We start from the raw sequence: 16516 nt of genomic DNA, 5'->3' as shown, positions 1-16516 counted from the left end.
TTTGTAATGAAATAACGTCAGATAATATGCATTTAGTGGGGATTTAAATTCCCGAGCTGATTACACGGAGCTGTTAAGACTCAGAAGGTTTAGTGGTGCTCTGTGTCCAAGTCTAGGAGGATGTGTAGCGTGGCAGTGATGTGCTCTTTCTGAGGGTGCTGAAAAGCCCCAGACTTTGTTAGGAATAAACCTGAAAGCCTGAACAGCTACAAATGCCAGAGACACAACTTGATATTCAGTCAGAATTTATTTTAAGGGGTTGACTGGCTCTTGTATTCGGAATTCTTCCAGCTTTAACAAGTCTCTGGCTGCAAGATCCCAGGCGTGTGACAATCTCTCCCTGCATGTTCCCCTGCAGTAGAGTGAGTGTAGCAATATTTACTGTGCCCAAAGAATGTTATGAAATGTGTCTAATTAATGCTTTTGATAAGAGATGCAACGGCAGTACGCGAAGGGGCTCTTATTAATGCACGTGGAGAAAAAGAGGTCTTCACTCCTCCAGCCGCCCTGCTCCGCTGTAGCTGTCGCCGCGCTAACAGCCACCCCTGTTGTTCCTATTTTTATTACAATGCCTCCATTTTTGTCCCTCACCCGACACGAAGGCACGCGGTCAGGCGAGCGGCAGAGCAGCCCGTCCTCCTCCCGCTCCCCCTTCCCCACACCCCCCACAGAGGCAGGCCAGGCCTCGCCCGAGATGTTTATGACCCTCCGCCAGCCGCGCCTGCCCCGCTCGTCCCTCCGGCCCAACGCAGCGTCACACGGGCCGCAGGCATCGCTGGGCTTCCGGGCCACGCAGGGGTCGGCTCGGCGGCGGCCGCAGCCCCGGCGCGACCCTGCCCCTCCCGCCTCCCTCCCTCCGCCTCTGCCCGCGCGGGGACTCGTCCGAGCTGCCACGTCTTCCCGCCGACGTCACCCGCAGCCGGCTCCACCCCAACCAATGGGCAGCGCCGGCCGCCGCGCCGAGCCGCCGCGGCCCAGGGAAGAAAGGCCGGCCGGCGCGCATGCGCGGGCGCGGCCGCAGGGGCTGCCGGGAGGGCGAGTCCCTCCGCGGCGGGCGCGGGCGGGCGGCGGCGCGGGGCGGGGGCGCGGGAGGACTCGCTTTCCCGGCGTGCCCCGCCGCCGCCCCCCGGCCATGTAAGCGCAGCTCGCCGAGAGGCCGCCCCGTTTCCTGGTCGGGCTCTGGCAGCCATTTTGGGCTGAGGAGCGAGCGCGGAGGCCGCGGAGCGGGCAGGGCGCCGGCGGAGGGGGCAGGCCGAGCCGAGCGCCGCGCACGGGCGGGAGCCGTTGGACGCCTGCATCCGCGGAGCGCCCGCCTCGGCGGCGGGAGGTGCCAGGCCGCGACCGCCCCCCCCCCCCCTCACAGCGCGCTCGCCGTCCCTCGGGCCGCGGGCCCCACGGACATGTCCAGCATGAATCCCGAATAGTGAGTGTGGGCGCGGGCAGGGCCTCGCCGCGGCGCCGGGCCCCGCCATCCGCGGGCCGCGCCGGGGGGGGTGGGCCGCCGCCGGGCCCGGCGCGGGGTGGGGGGGGGCGGGCCGAGCCTTCGGGCCTCCGGCGGCCCATCGCCGACTCTCGGTCACCAGGGGAGCCGTGCCCTGGAGGCCGGGCGGCGGCGGAGGGCAGGCGGTGGGCCTGCTGCGACCGGCCCCGGGGCTTTGGGTTAGGAGCACCGGCGGCAGTGGCGGGGGGGAGGGCGGCGACCGCAGGGAGGGCCTGGAAAAGTTAATGGTGTCACTGCTGTAAACTGGCGAGATGGGCCCGGCTGGCTCCGGCAGCCCCGCTCCCGCCCCGGGAGCGAAGCCGGCGGCAAAGGAAGTGTAGCTGCAGCTGACGGCTGTTTTCCCGGGCCTCGATAGTAGGCCTCGGAGCCCAGGCTCTGACAAGTGAGGGGGGGAAGCCAGCTCTTTGTGAAAGCCGATCTTCCTGGCCGGTTGCTGCTGGCAGCTTAGTAGTCAGAGGTCCACCCTTCACTTTAGCTGCAAGTCATGTGTGTGTCACATGGTTCTTGCAAAACACTTCTTGCCTATGTAGATTTTGCAACGTTGTGACTTGATAATGAAACGGCTCTTGGGGCTGTTTTGAGCTGAAATAGCATTTGCCTAGAAAACCTGGCGATGGCACAGGTTGTGGGGTTTTTTTTGGAGGGTCACTATACCTCATCGTGTACATGTGGGCTTTTTTCTGATTGGCCTGCTGGGGAGTGAGGATGTCCGAGCTCTCTGGTCAGTAGTTGTCTGTATCCTGTCAACTGTAAGAGCAGTGCTTTGGACCCCAAGATGTCTGGGACAGTAAATCTAACACTACTTCTGGATTTTTTTGAGTGAACAACAAGAGAGACTCAGAATTTGTTTTAAAAGTACTTTAACAAGAAGTTGCTGCATTCTCAAGACCTCAGCATTGAAGAGAATTTGTAGGATTCTTTCAGTGCTCCTGGCTTTACTGCCTCTCCAGTTTGGGATGATGAAACTACTGGTGCCCTCTAATGTAACTGAAGCAGTTATGATGTTGAACTGCGTGTGTGGTGTGACATTGCTGCTGCAGATACCCATTGTCTCTGTTCATGGCTGACACATTAACAACTTTTGGCCCCACAGCATGCCTTTCCACACAGCTGAGACTCCTGCCTTGCGTGGTCATGGCTGTAGTGCTCTCTGCTTATGGCAGTGTGGTCACAAGCCTGCCAGGCCCCTTAAAATCACCTGAAGAGCCAATAGAAGGCTAGTAGTCATTGGTTAGGGTGAGGGAGTTGGTGACAACTAAGAGGTACAGCCAGGAACTCAAGTTACATCTTGGCAAGATTGCATGAGCTCACTCGTGTGGCTTCGGAAAACACCAAAACAGTCTCTGGAGGTACTCAGTGTGTGAGAGGCTGACAAATTGTTGGTGCCTCTCTGGCTGTAATGGCTTGGAGTTAAACTCAAATTTACCTTGCAGATTGGTGGGTTGTGTGGTGAAATGCTGCCTGCGTTTCACTAACATTCACTAACACACACACTAACGTTGTGCAGAAACAGATCAGAGGGTGCTTTTCCCATAGATTATTCTTCTTGCCTTTCCAGAAGCCTCTTGGCTTTCTAGACTCTTGATGCAGAGAGTAATTCCCTGCAACCAAGTGCTGAATGCTGCTTTGAAGGTGGGGAAAACTCTTTTGAGGGGGGATTCATTCTCAGTGAAGAGTGTTCACTTCTGGTGGTGAGGACAGCTGAGTTCTTGAAAGCGAAACAAAGAGGAAAAGCCCTAGCTGAGGATTACTTTGTAGTATTAGGTTGCCACTTCCTGACAGGGTTGTGCCTGCAGGATAAGGATGGGAGATGGGAAGGGTGTGGTGACACAGACAGAGGGTACCTGTTGCTGTAATGTGCGTACTTGGATCCATGTTAAACCAGGAATAAGGCTTACGGGATTATGATACCATTCCTTCTGGTTACCTGTAACAGATACAGGCATTCTGTTCTTTCAGAAGTGCCTTGCCTATAATGTAACACACTCTCATTTCCTTATGGCAGCTTCAGGTCAGGTTGTATCTCCCATTCTTCTTTCCTGGGATGCCAGAACTCTGCCAGAGGTCAGTAGGGTAGCTAGTTAATTTTTTTTTTTACAAAGACCTCCTGTCTCCTTCGATTTTCCTGTTGAAGTTAAGCCACTGGCACAAGGCTGGGGAGAGCATGAGTGTGCTTTGGAGCTCTTCCTTGAGACCTTAGGGCTGATGGTGTAGTTAGTGTGCTGCTTCATTTGGGTGAAGGAGCTGAAGAGTGATGGATGAGAGATTAGTGCTAGCATTTGGAAGCTAAATTCTGAAAACACCTGCCCACCTAGCACTGGGATGTCTTCCTTCTGCATTTCTCCCCCCTGTATGGTGTTTAAATGAGCAAAATGTCAATATTGACTCTGTTGTGAGTTGATATGTCAAGTTTGGCGCTTCCTACCCCTTCTGCATCTTGCATGTAGTAGGCTGACTGGCATAAACACACTGGTGGGTGAACTAAAACAGACGAGTGGTATCAGGAATCCATCTTGATCAATGCTCTCTAGGGTCTGAATCTTGTTCTAGGTGCTGTTGTCAAGGGAAAGTGAGGAGCTTTTAAGAGTAAATTTGGGTGTTTTTTACATTCTTCAAAAGTATTGGAGAATAGCTGAGGGGGTGTTCAGTCTTGTGGGATGGTGTTCAGTAGGGGACAGTCGAGTGACAGCCTCTGGGTTGCTGGAATAATCTGAAATCATTCGTGTTCTAACCTTCCTAAACAGCAGCCCCTGATGCAAAGTGGCATTATGTCTTTTGGATTCTGTTTACTGACACAAGCAGTGTGTAGTCAGAGCGACAGTTATGCTCCTCTTCAGAGTTTCTTGGGTGGTAGAACAAAGACTGGGGATTTGAGGCTGCTGCGAATACCTGTTTGCAGTAAACTTTCAGCTGATATCGAGTGATTAAAGCTGACTCCAGCAGCTCCATGTTGGAGATGGATGACTGCTTTATCTTGTCTGGTTTGTCATAAAACCTCCCTGGCATTTAAAATAATCCCTGTGTGTCTGTATACCTGTGTAAACAACAGTATCTTAGAGGTCCATGGGTCCCTTGTTCCACACAGCTTTGGCCAGGTCTGTCGTCTTCCTGGTCTTCTGCTGAACTTGCTGCCTGTTGCCTGGAAAATGGATGTAACAGGAGGAGGATGCTCTCCAAAAAAATTCAGGATTGTTTTAGAGCCCCCTTTGGTTTTTTTTAAAAGACACAAGGAAATTTGGCATATTTCTCCTTTATATCTGACAAGAGGAAGTTCTCATATCCCCTTCTTGATGGGGAGGATTTGAAAGCCTCACTTACTGATGTTACCTATGCATACTCTTAATGCTCTTACAGGTGCTAAGGGTGACTTGCTTGTGTAGATGGTGAGAAATAGTCAAGTCTGAATTCACACCTATCTCTGGGTAGCATAGCCCAGCCTGCTTTGTGAAGGCTCCCTAAACTGGAGACGTTAAGTCTTTCTGGTTTAAAGAACAAAATGTAGTGGCTTCAGAATGTGTGGCTCTTCAGGAGCAAATCCCAGAATTAGCCTGCATGGTGTGTTGGACACATTGCTACAGTTGTTAACACAGATATTCTATCAGTGTAGTTCAGTCTAGAAATAGATTTCTGCAAGTCTTTACAGCTTGTTTTTGTTTCTACTTGATTTAAACTGTTGCTGCACCCAGTGAGCTGCCTCTAGCATCATACCATGTGTAACAGACTGCTCTTTGGTTCTTGAGGCTCCTGTATAGGCACCTGCTGCCTTTTGAAAGGTGCTAAAGCAACTGTACCTAGAAGGGAAGGCACTGTACCATTGGATTATGGAATGGTTTAGTTTTATAAAACCTAAATAGCAAGGTTCCAGTTGAATTCTGTGAGTTTCAGCGTCAGTCTTGCTTATCTGGCAAAACTAGTTTGTTTTGTGACAACAGCCGTTTCTAAGGTCAGACAGAGCTGATTAGGTAAAGGCTGTTTCCAGCCACGCTGCAGCCCAAGTGGCACTGGCTCTGCTTGTGGTGGGGGTGAGGTGGGTGGCTTAGCTCACCACAGGAGCCTGTCACTTCTGAAAATACGGAAGCCCAAAGCGAGGGAAGGTCTTAAATTCTGGGTTGGACACCTTTGCTGTGAAGGCTTCTGGGTTCTTACTGCATTAGCGGTAGTGTTGGGTATAAACCATTCACGGTTGCTTCTGAGCAGTGAAAGATTTAGTATCTGCTTGGGAGCTGCTGTTAGCACCAAGAGCAACAGAGGAAGATCAGTTACTCCATGTTTGGGGGCTTGAGGGACCTGAATTCCCCATGGGAGCAAAGTGAGATGCTTAAGGCTTCAGCTACAAGGCTGAAAGGGTCACCTACACCAGGAAGGAACTACATTTTTCCACTCATTTCAGGGAAGGCAATATAGTGTCAATATTCATGTGTTGCCGTTCTTAAGGGGATTATGCTGCAAATTCGGATACTTCCAAGTCTATTAATGCTTACTATGAGTAACACTTTAAGGATTGCCCATAATTCTGGTTTTGCAGGGAACTGAACAGCCCAAACTTCCTAAGGAGCTGTTTTTGAAGGCTGAGGCAGTTGTGGTGTCAGTTTGAGCATAAGCCTGGGGAAAAAGACAGAGGTTTAACAGTGAGCCAGGTCTCAGAGCTCTCCTACCTTACCTTGGTCTCCAGGTTACACAGTTTCTCTGCTGCTCTCAGGGAACTTAATTAGTACTGGGGTAAGAAGTTTTAAATGTCTGTTGCTGCAATTGCTGTTGAGTGGCCTCTTGCCTCAGTGATGTTGCTGGTCAATGCAGTTCTACTTCAGTGATCCTTAGGCTTCAAACACATTTATCTTGTGATAAGGTACTACTGTGCCTCCTCACCCACTAGCTTGATGGTGGCTGTGGTGGAGTTCCTGCAAGTGAAACCACAGGAAACCTGAAACTGTTCTTTGAAGCTCACAGAGAGGTGAGGCTCAGGACTCCAGATTGGGATGAGGGGTTTTGGTGTCACTGTGTGGGCAGGCCCAGGCTTCAAGAAACGTGTCTTTTCTCCATTATCACCAGAGTAAGAGTCCAAGCAGTAATCATGCTTCTGGTCAGTGTTTCAGTTATCTTGAAGCTGTTAAGATGTGTGGGTTGTGATGTAACTTCTCTGAACAGTAAGGGTTAATAACTGTCATTCTACTGAAACCATTCAGCCTTGTATTAGTAGATGACTAGACAGGTGGAGTAGTGAGTTCTCTGACTCCTAACTGCTAGATATCCTTTGACTTTGAATTTTTTTGAATACCTGGAGTACTTTTAGCTTTACTTTTTTTTTGGGGGGGGTGGGGGGGAGAGTGTGTCAGCTTATTTGCTGCATCTACTGCTTGTGACTCCTCTGGAGCTTTGAGGGAAGTGCTGTGGAAACTGGTGAAGGTTTCAGTTAAGCATATTCTTGCAGCCTAGGACCCGCCAAGATGACTGTCATTTGTGCTCTGGAGCAGGGGAGTGGTGAATCCACTGTCTTTCTTGGCTGTTATCAGTTGGAGGTGGATGCAGTTTCCTGTCTGGATTCCTGCCAGCCAGAGGCAGTGGTAGTAGGGAATAATAGGTGGGGACAGTTGACTTCAAGCATTTGCATAAGTCATGTGTTCTCAGTTTCAAGTGGGCATAGAATTATGTCTGTAAACTGTAGTGGTTAAACGAGAACAGGATTTAATCCCGGACACACAGGGCTGAGGAGCTGTAAACCTAGAATGGGTTAGTTCTAGTACTTACAAAGCAAAATTGCTGAAGTGGTTTTGTTGCTTTTTCTCTACTTGATTTCTAGTGTTAAACTGCTCATTAGTCTTATGACTGACATCAAATCAAATGTTTTGCCAACAGTGAAGTCTTCACTCCTCTTTGAAGTATGAGACTGTTGGTCACAGGTTGTACTGTGTTTGCTCCCTAGGCATTGGAAGGATTGAACGTTAAGGAAAACAATTTGGGTCAGTCCTGCTGCTGTGGCTTCAGAATTGCTAGTATCACACCTGACATCCTCTAGAGAGAATATATCCTTGTCTGGCAGAGGTGTTAGCTTTATTTCAGTTTCTGGAAAGTAATCATATGGTTGTTGTCAGCTGTTAAGTCTATTGTGGAAGGTGGATGTTCGTTTTGCTTTATTAACGCCATACTTAGCAACCTTTAGTTGTATATTGTTTGAATTGTATGTTGTGCTAATGGATTCTGCTAGAACTTGAATTTGGGTGACTTTAAGGAAAGAATTGGCTACTTATAACTAGCTACATGGTGTTTGTGAAGCTGGGCAGTGGAATCAAGCTTTTGACTTGACAGAAGATGCAGAGATACTGGCTGTGGTGGACAGCAGGCTGTCACTGCCATCTGTGTGGTACTGCAGTCGCTCGGCCCAACAATGAGGCTCACACTTAATTGCAAAGCACAGTTTTAATCTTAGCTGGACCACAGCAGGCTGAAGTAGGACTCTGTTAATCTTAGTAATAGTCACACTAATATCCCTAGAGTAACTTGCTAGGAAAACAGAGTTCTACACTGAAATACTGTGTTCAGAGTGTCAACCTCACTTCCCTCACGGAGTAAATGAAATTGTGAGTGTCTAAATGGGATGGAGGAGCTTGGAGTTGCAGGTGACTTCCCTAATAGTGAATTCATTTCCCTTTCTCAAACACCATAATGTAATAGCTATATGGAGCTTGGTTCTCCATAGTGTTTTTCATGAAGTGACTTTTTTTTTCCCCTTCTGCAGTGACTATTTATTCAAGCTACTTCTGATTGGAGACTCCGGTGTTGGGAAATCTTGCCTTCTACTTCGGTTTGCAGTAAGTGATCATACTTGAAAACTTCATGTAGAAAAGCCCCCAGGTACTTGGCAAGAACTCTGCTACAAGAACCCCTTGAAAGGACTGATGTCTGTCAGGTCTGATATATCAAGGAGTAATTAAAGTACTTCAAAACCTTCCTGCCTTCATTTGTTTCTAGCTGATGTGCTTGTTTACAGGAAAAAAAAATCAAGAGCATGTTAAGTTTAATTCTCATTTTCCTGTTAGTTGAGAACAAGATGTCTTAATGTCCATCATTGCACTAGTGATAGAACACTGAAGATGGAAAAACATGCTTATTGTGGGGTGTGTGCCTTCAGGCATGAAGAATACAAATGTATCAGGGCAAGACTGTGAGTTACTACTTGATCTGAGTATTTTCAGCTAGATGAAGTTTGATATCTTCATTGCAAAGGCCTACCAACTGCTCAGCCTGAGGGAGAAGTGATCTAAATAATACTCATGGAATAATAAGGCCTTATGCTCCCTTTAGTGAAAAGTGTATAATAAATACTAAAATTGCTGGTGGGCTGCTGTGGCTGAGATTTGATGCAAGAAGGTCTCGTGTTCCTGTCAACAAGAGAAGCTAAAATGAGTTTGATAGCTCTGAGTAGAAAAAAATGAGTCCAGTGAACATCTTATCCATGCCTGTGCCCAAGTGCAGCTTTACATTGCCATAGGAAAAGAGAAAGGAAGGGGGAATATGGGGTGTTAGTTTAGAAACTGGAGTTTCATAGTATTGCAAGATGATGGGAGCAGTTTCATAGCCTAAATGACTGCTCTGAGCACCTCTGGAAGGGACCTGTTGTGTTTCATGTTACCAATGTGATGGTGGCCTGCTGTGTACGAAGAGCATCACCTAAGTTCAAGCCACATACAGTTGCTATTTGTGCAGTATTGGGACAGGGAGACACCAACATCAGTGTGAACACTGGGAAGATGACTTGCTCTACTCACAGCACTGGAAGCAGTGGATTGGAAGTGACCCCAAGGTTGGAGCAGTGCTCCCACATCATTTCAGCCTGCTTCTCTTGCAGATACTTTGGAATTCATTTTGGATTCACGTTAATCCAACTATTTTTGATAGCCAGCTTAAGTTTGTGCTCAGTTATGTGGTGTTTCTTCAACTAAGTAGCTTTGTCCTTTAGAAATGTGACTTTCTTACTAAGCTCCTTTACCCTGACATAAGGAATTAGCACAGCATTCACTTACCTGTGTTCTTCCTGCTGTAGGTTAAATGGCATCAGGCTTTCCAAACATACCCTTTTGAATATTGAAATGCTAAGGAAATAAGTGTCATGTCATTCTGAAAGGCTTAGTACTTTATTCTTACTTTCATGTATTCTTTCTATTACTAAATGTCTTCCATTCACATCCCCCAAAAATCCCTTGCTTTTGTGATAACTGTTGGTGGCATCAAGCCTTTTGTGGTGTATTTTACATGAAGTTCTATCCTACTGGTACTTTGGGAACCAACTTCCTTCATGACAGCAAGCTGACAATCACTAGAAGGTAGCAGTGTGAACCAGGGATTCCTATGTGCCTCAAGGCCTGCTGGAGACTGCAGTCAAGTCTCTGCAAGCTGTTAAACCAGTGCTGTGGTTTCCTGCCTGTATTTACACAGGCTGCAGAGCAGAGGACTTAATACCTGTACCCAACCTGTAACTCTGAACTGCCTTAGCAACCACCTGTGGCAGCAGAGGGTCTGAAATTCAGATGTAGAGTGTGACTGAGGCAGAGCCTCTGATTTGTAGGTAGCTGCTGTGCAATACAGATGGAAAACCATGAAGAAAATAAAAACCTGAGGTGCTTTAATAACCCTAATGGTTGTTGTAAGTAGCAATTCAATGTGCCAACATGAGCTGGCAGTGTTTAATCTAAGGGTCAAAAGAATTTCACACTACAGGATGTCCAGAAAAGAGGCTTTTGACTAATTCTTGGAACTTAAATCTTATTGTTTGAGGTGCTTGTAGAAAACTTTGCAGAATTTTTGAAGAGTAAATACTCAGTGAAAATATGAACCTCACCCATTGGGCTTTGCCATGAGGGATCAGACAGCTTCTGCTATACCTGTGTCTGCCTGGTGCATAGGCAGGCAGGTGGCTGCAGAAGAAGGTGCAGCTGGTGTGACTTTTGTTCACTCTTTCTCCTAGGATGACACGTACACAGAAAGTTACATCAGCACGATTGGTGTGGACTTCAAAATCAGAACTATAGAACTAGATGGGAAAACAATCAAGCTTCAGATAGTAAGTAGTGTTTCTCAACTCTGGGTACTTTCATCTGTTGAAGCACAGAACTATGTTTGTAACTGTTGGTAATTATCTTTGTACTTTAATCATGAAGCAATATCTTCCCTGTCATGAGAGGCCAGGCGGTTTCTACAAGATTGGAAGGCCTCCCATGACCTGTCCTTAAAGCAGGATGCTCCTGGAAGAGGGAGTGACCTGGTACAAATTTATTTGCCTGGGAAGAAAGGAAAGCTTAAGTATTGAAAAGGCAGTGTGAGCTGAAGGGTAGAGTGCTGTGCTGGAGTGCTGTCTTATCAAAACTGGTGTAGTGGTGTGGTATTTGGCAAGGATTTGTGTAAGTGCAAGAAATAGGTCATGGTTCTCTAAGATTGCTGAATTGTGCAGCAGCTGTTAACAGCAGACCACTGCCTGGTCCTGGAATCTCTGCTTTTGTTGTCCTGAATGGAAAAACTGACACAAACACTCGTAACTGGCCTGTGTCTGTCTTGGCACTGGGTGGTGCTTTCTGGTTATGCTCTTGGCCTTTTGCTTGGAATAAGCAGGGGAAGAGACTTGGCAGTTCTTTCCTCTAATCTTGAAGCACTCTAAAAGGGTGACTGGTGTAATGAAATCTAATATCTATGCAAGGTCACACAATCCTTGTCAGCCACTGCTTCCAGCTCGAGCAGAGGCGCTCTGGACTTGAAGGCAATGACTCAGGGATTCTGGACTGTGTTGTGGAGCAGGAGTCCAGTTTATGTCCAGAAGCCTGAGCCACCAGACTCTAACGTAGCTGTGTGGAGTCCAGAGCAGCACACTGTGAGTGCTGCCCACTGAAATCTGTTGGTCAGTCTGTTTTTAATAGGCAGCTGGGCCTGCTCTTGATGTGGCTTCAGGGAGATAAATGTTTGGGCAAGTGCTGTTCCTGTCCCAGTGCGGGGAAAGGTCAAACACGTCTCTCCTTAGCTCTCCCAGCAGAAGGGAACCAGGTTTTAGTTTGAGTTTTTGCACTTCATCCTCTGAAGAGGGTGTTGCCTTTAAATACGTTTGCATCAGCTCCTGCACCAAGGTAGTCAAAGGGAGTGGCCATGTTAGAAACCCACATCTCTCTGACCTTATTCCTAACAGGTTTTCAAACCCTGGCTCATGCTTGTTGTTCTGACCACTGAACCATGGCTTCATGGGTCAGAACTGCTTAATGTTTTCCTCAGTGAGATCTCTTGACTACACTTGTCTGAAACCAAACAAACGAACACTTGTAAAAAAGTACCTGCTGAAGTGTATTGCTGAGTTAGAATGCCTCCGTCTTCTGAAACCCTGTTTGAGGCTCAGCATTCCAGAGCCACTTGTGTAGCTGTGACTGGGATGTGCCTGTAGGTGCGTGGCTTATCGGCCCCATCTCTGGAAAGTCATGTGTAACTGGTACAGCTGCATTGCAGGAACTGATGTGGTATTTGTCTTGCAGTGGGACACGGCAGGGCAGGAGAGGTTTCGAACCATCACTTCCAGTTACTATAGAGGTGCTCACGGCATCATAGTGGTGTATGATGTTACAGATCAGGTAAGTGGCAAAGCTCTGCCTGGGGAGTTTCTCTGTGTGGAATGCACTAGGCTGCTAAGTAAATAGAACTGGGAATTTAACAACTAGGCACTTCTGAAGCAGACAGTGACCACATTCCTCAGGCTGTGATAAAGTTCGAGTTAGATGTATGTGTTGGTCTGGTTTGAGGCTAAACACAGGAATAAAAGGAGCAGTGGCATCTCTGGCTCTGAAGCAATTGTATCTTCGGCTTAAACTAAAATTTGCTGGGCAGGTATCTGGTGGTTCCATGTGAATACTTCTCAGCCTGCCTTTGGTAGCATAGCAGGTAGTCAGAGTTACTGAGGGAAGTTGTTGAAAGATTTCTGATGTGCTTGAACTTTGGTCTACAGTAAACTGGCATTTGAAACAGAAAACTCAGCATGAGTGCAGGGTACAACTGAGCAGATGTCTTCTGTGAAAGAATCTCTGGGGATTACCGGTGTGGTTGTCCTGTTGGAAGGGCTCTTGGGAAGTGTGTAGAGTTTCCTGAATTAATAGCAAAAGATCAATTGGTTTCAACCACTTGAATACCAGTTCTGCCTTTCTGGAGTCACAGGTTGTTCCAGCCTCTCTCCAGCAACGTGCCTTGTACTAAATACCTGGTGCTTTGTAAATGCCTGAGATTCTTCTGTTTCAGCTGTGTGCCATGTCTTATCTCTGTTACAGGAGGAAGAAGAGCCCCAAATCATAGAAGTTCTTGACTATTCAAGAATAAAGAGCAGGGGAAAAGAAGGGGAGGAGGGAGGGCTGATGGTGTAGGGCTTGGAGCATGGGCCAAGGAGGTGACAGACCCTGTGTGGACTCCCCTGTTCTGAGGTCATCAGGGGACTACTGTATCATGCTGGGGAGAGGGCTCTCTCTTGTGGTTTTGAAGTACATAGATAAATCAAGTACACTACTTGATACTCATTCCCTGACACTACTGAAGAGTGCTGGGCCTTCCCCTTGGTTAAGGGTCTTGCTTACAGCTCTCTTGTCTCCTAGGAGTCTTTCAATAATGTAAAACAGTGGCTGCAGGAGATAGACCGTTATGCCAGTGAAAACGTCAACAAGTTGTTGGTGGGGAACAAGTGTGATCTGACCACAAAGAAAGTAGTAGACTATACAACAGCAAAGGTATGTTGGTCTGAATGTCTTTTGAGCACCTGGGCTGGATCAGAACACACCTGAGGGTCTGGAGCAGGAAAGTGGCTCAGTGCCCAGGTGTCAGGGCGCCATAAATGCAGGCAGCTTGGTGACCCCTGGCCATGCCTGTGGTTGTCAGGCTGGAGTGTGGGAGAGGGAGGTGGTGGTTTGCCCGGGTGAGGGCTGGGCCAGTGCCTGAGCTTACTGTTGTCTGCCTCTCGATTTGCAGGAATTTGCAGATTCCCTTGGAATTCCATTTTTGGAAACCAGTGCAAAGAATGCCACAAATGTAGAACAGTCTTTCATGACCATGGCTGCTGAGATTAAAAAACGAATGGGCCCGGGAGCGACAGCTGGCGGTGCAGAGAAGTCCAACGTTAAAATCCAGAGCACTCCAGTCAAGCAGTCTAGCGGAGGTTGCTGCTAAAACTTGCCTCTCCCCTTTTGTCTCACAACAATGAATTTGCAATCTGAACCCAAGTGAAAAAAAAAAATTTGCCTGAATTGTACTGTATGTAGCTGCACTACAACAGATTCTTACCGTCTCCACAAAGGTCAGAGATTGTACATGGTCAATACTGACTTTTTTTATTCCCTTGACTCAAGACAGCTAACTTCATTTTCAGAACTGTTTTAAACCTTTGTGTGCTGGTTTATAAACGTGTAATCCTTGTTGCTTTTCCTGATACCAGACTGTTTCCTGTGGTTGGTTAGGATGTATTTTTGTTTTGATGTTTCTATTGGCATGTTTAGACGTCAGGTTTAGTCTTCTGAAGATGAAGTTTAGCCATTTTGTATCAAACAGCACAACAGTGTCTGTCACTTTCCATGCATAAAATTTAGTAAGATATATGTAAGATCTGATTTGCTAGTTCCTTCTTGTAGAATTATAAATGGAGAGATCACACTATCTGATTAATAGTTTCTTCATACTCTGCATATAATTTGTGGCTGCAGAATATTGTAATTTGTTGCACAATATGTAACAAAACTGAAGAAATGTTTAATAAATATTGTACTTATTGGAAGTAATATCAAACTGTATGGTGATAAATATTGTCTTAATTTGTATGGCTAAAGGGGGAAATCAGGCTTGCATTTGTGCACAAACCATATCTGTGTGCAGCCATGGCTCTCAGACCTTCCCTGCAACTAAAACTAGTGACTATGGCCCAAAAAGACTGAGCTGTCGTGGTGCTTCAGGCACGTACGCTGTACCAGACAGGCCCAGCCCGTGTTGATGGAGGCAGGATGCACTCTGCATGTACAGCGGTTCCCTAACTTAGTCTTGGAACTTAATTTATTTCTCAAGGACTCAAGTTGGGGAATTCCTGTCTGCTTTGTGCAGTAGGGGCAGAGAACAGTTATTTCCCCAACGTGAACGACTTCAACCTAACCTTGAGGTGGTCTAACTTTCTACCAGTATATTATGTCTTTTCTATATACTGTTAATTCCATCCTCTTTCAATGAATACTCTTAGTGCAACAGCTTAGCTTCTGTCCTGTTATGCAGAGAGGCAGGGGAAGGATGGCATGGGGACAGGCAGGCCCCACACGAGACTGTTGCTCAAAGTAGGCGCTATCTATCTCGAACAATTTGGAACTAACCAGCAGCCAAGAGGTTTTTGGACAGTGTGTGATTCTTTGTACAGAGCTAATCAAATCATTAGTGCCTGATGTCTAGCTAAAAGCCACAGGAAAGCTAGCCTATAACACTTCCTATACATGTAAAATTGTTCAGCTTTATCTAAACTCAAATGTTCAGCCTATTCTGTAAATAGTCTCATGTTTGAAAGACCATGTAACATTCCCCTAGTAGTAAATACACCCTGTGATAGTAAAAATATAGCCTAGGTATGTTGTGAGGTATAAACTAAAACTGGTGCAAATATCCTCTGATTTTTTTTTGGGGGGGGTGACTTTGGCTAACAGCTTTCTTCAACATAGTTGCATAAATCAACAGGCAATTGTAATACATAAAGTATTGTCATGGTTAAGTTGAACTCTTCCACTTGAGACCTTCACAATAAAGTGATGTGCTTTCTATTAGAGATGTGCTTGTTGGTATAATTCATTCTCTAATGTGACTTGCTCCTCCTCAAGAGGGGGAGCAGTAGAGCAGTGAGTGCTGCTGAGATCAGGGACTGAACCAGGAGGTGTTTTGAGGGTAAGACATCTTCCCTTCAGAGAAGTGCACAAATGAACTTAAATGTCAAGATGCCTGCTACATACTATCCAAAACAATGTTAATATATACAGTAATAAAAGCATTGCAAAACCAACTTGGGCTACACCAGGTGTTTGGTGGTTATTTTTTTTTCCCCTTTAAGTGGTTCCTGTGCTGGTGCTGTTAAGTGCTAGAGCCTGTGGTCCTCAGGATGGAGGTGTGTGCAAGAGGCTAGAGCAGGCCCAGCCACTCTGGATGACAAAGGGCACTGTAGTTTCTTACCTGTGAGCTGAAAGATTAAGTGCCTCTGACAGGATGAGTCAGGTTTTAGACTTGCAAGTGGGTAGCAAACAGGTGTGAGGAGCTTTTTCTCAGGGGTGACTCCCCTTGCCCTCCTCAAGGCTTTGTTTCAGCATCACCCACAATACCCGTGGGTCTAGGACCTGCTGTGGGTAAAGCCAGGGAGCCCTGTCCCACTGAAACCAGCTGCTACAGCCTTTTTCTTGAATGTGGGTGGATGGATGCAACTTGGCAATAACAACGGTACCTTAAAGCTGAGGAGGTGGAAAATGACTGGAGAGTATTAGGTTAAATCTCACAAAGCCCAAAGATATATTTGTCATTCAGAATTGCTGTAGTTTAACTGTGCCTGCAGCTTGCACTTGTCCAGTACAGAAACTTCACTTTGTTCTGGTCACAAGAATGGGAGGAAATGACGTTTCTGCCCAAGGACATGACGATTGCCATTTCCTTTAAAGGTCGGTTAAAGCCAAGTGCCAACAGTCTGCAGTTGGCTGTGACTTCTTGGCCACTTAACCCTGTTATGCCGCTTTGGAGCTGCCCTTTGGAAACCCTTTATTGTGTCCAGTGAGCAGTGCTGACCTGTACCAGCTGTGAGAGGGGACAGCAGCACAGCAGTGACACATGACTGCCAGGAACAGGTAACAGCAGTCTGTGAGTAACCTGGCCCTTCCCTCAGTGTACTCACCTGCTGCTCAGTTTTATCCAGATTGCTATTGGTGTTTTGTGTTTATGCATAAGAAAAAGTTAAACGGGCCCTGCTTCAGCCAGGGAATGGGCATTATATAAACAACAGTTCAGTTT

At 46.9% G+C, this 16516-nt stretch overlaps 1 protein-coding gene across 1 annotated transcript; it reads left to right on the top strand.

The window, feature by feature from the left end:
- The first annotated feature begins 1086 nt into the window (after positions 1–1086).
- Positions 1087–15527, top strand: RAB1A (RAB1A, member RAS oncogene family). The gene is made up of 6 exons (XM_061989200.1): positions 1087–1423; positions 8235–8307; positions 10461–10556; positions 12004–12099; positions 13105–13236; positions 13475–15527. Exons 1-6 carry the CDS (start codon positions 1401–1403, stop codon positions 13670–13672), a joined length of 618 nt encoding a protein of 205 aa, XP_061845184.1. The 5' UTR covers positions 1087–1400; the 3' UTR covers positions 13673–15527.
- The last annotated feature ends 989 nt before the right edge of the window (positions 15528–16516 follow it).

The sequence above is a fragment of the Colius striatus genome, chromosome 2 (genome assembly GCF_028858725.1).
Source record: "Colius striatus isolate bColStr4 chromosome 2, bColStr4.1.hap1, whole genome shotgun sequence".
Lineage (NCBI taxonomy): Eukaryota > Metazoa > Chordata > Aves > Coliiformes > Coliidae > Colius > Colius striatus.
This window is presented reverse-complemented; position numbering and strand designations above follow the sequence as displayed.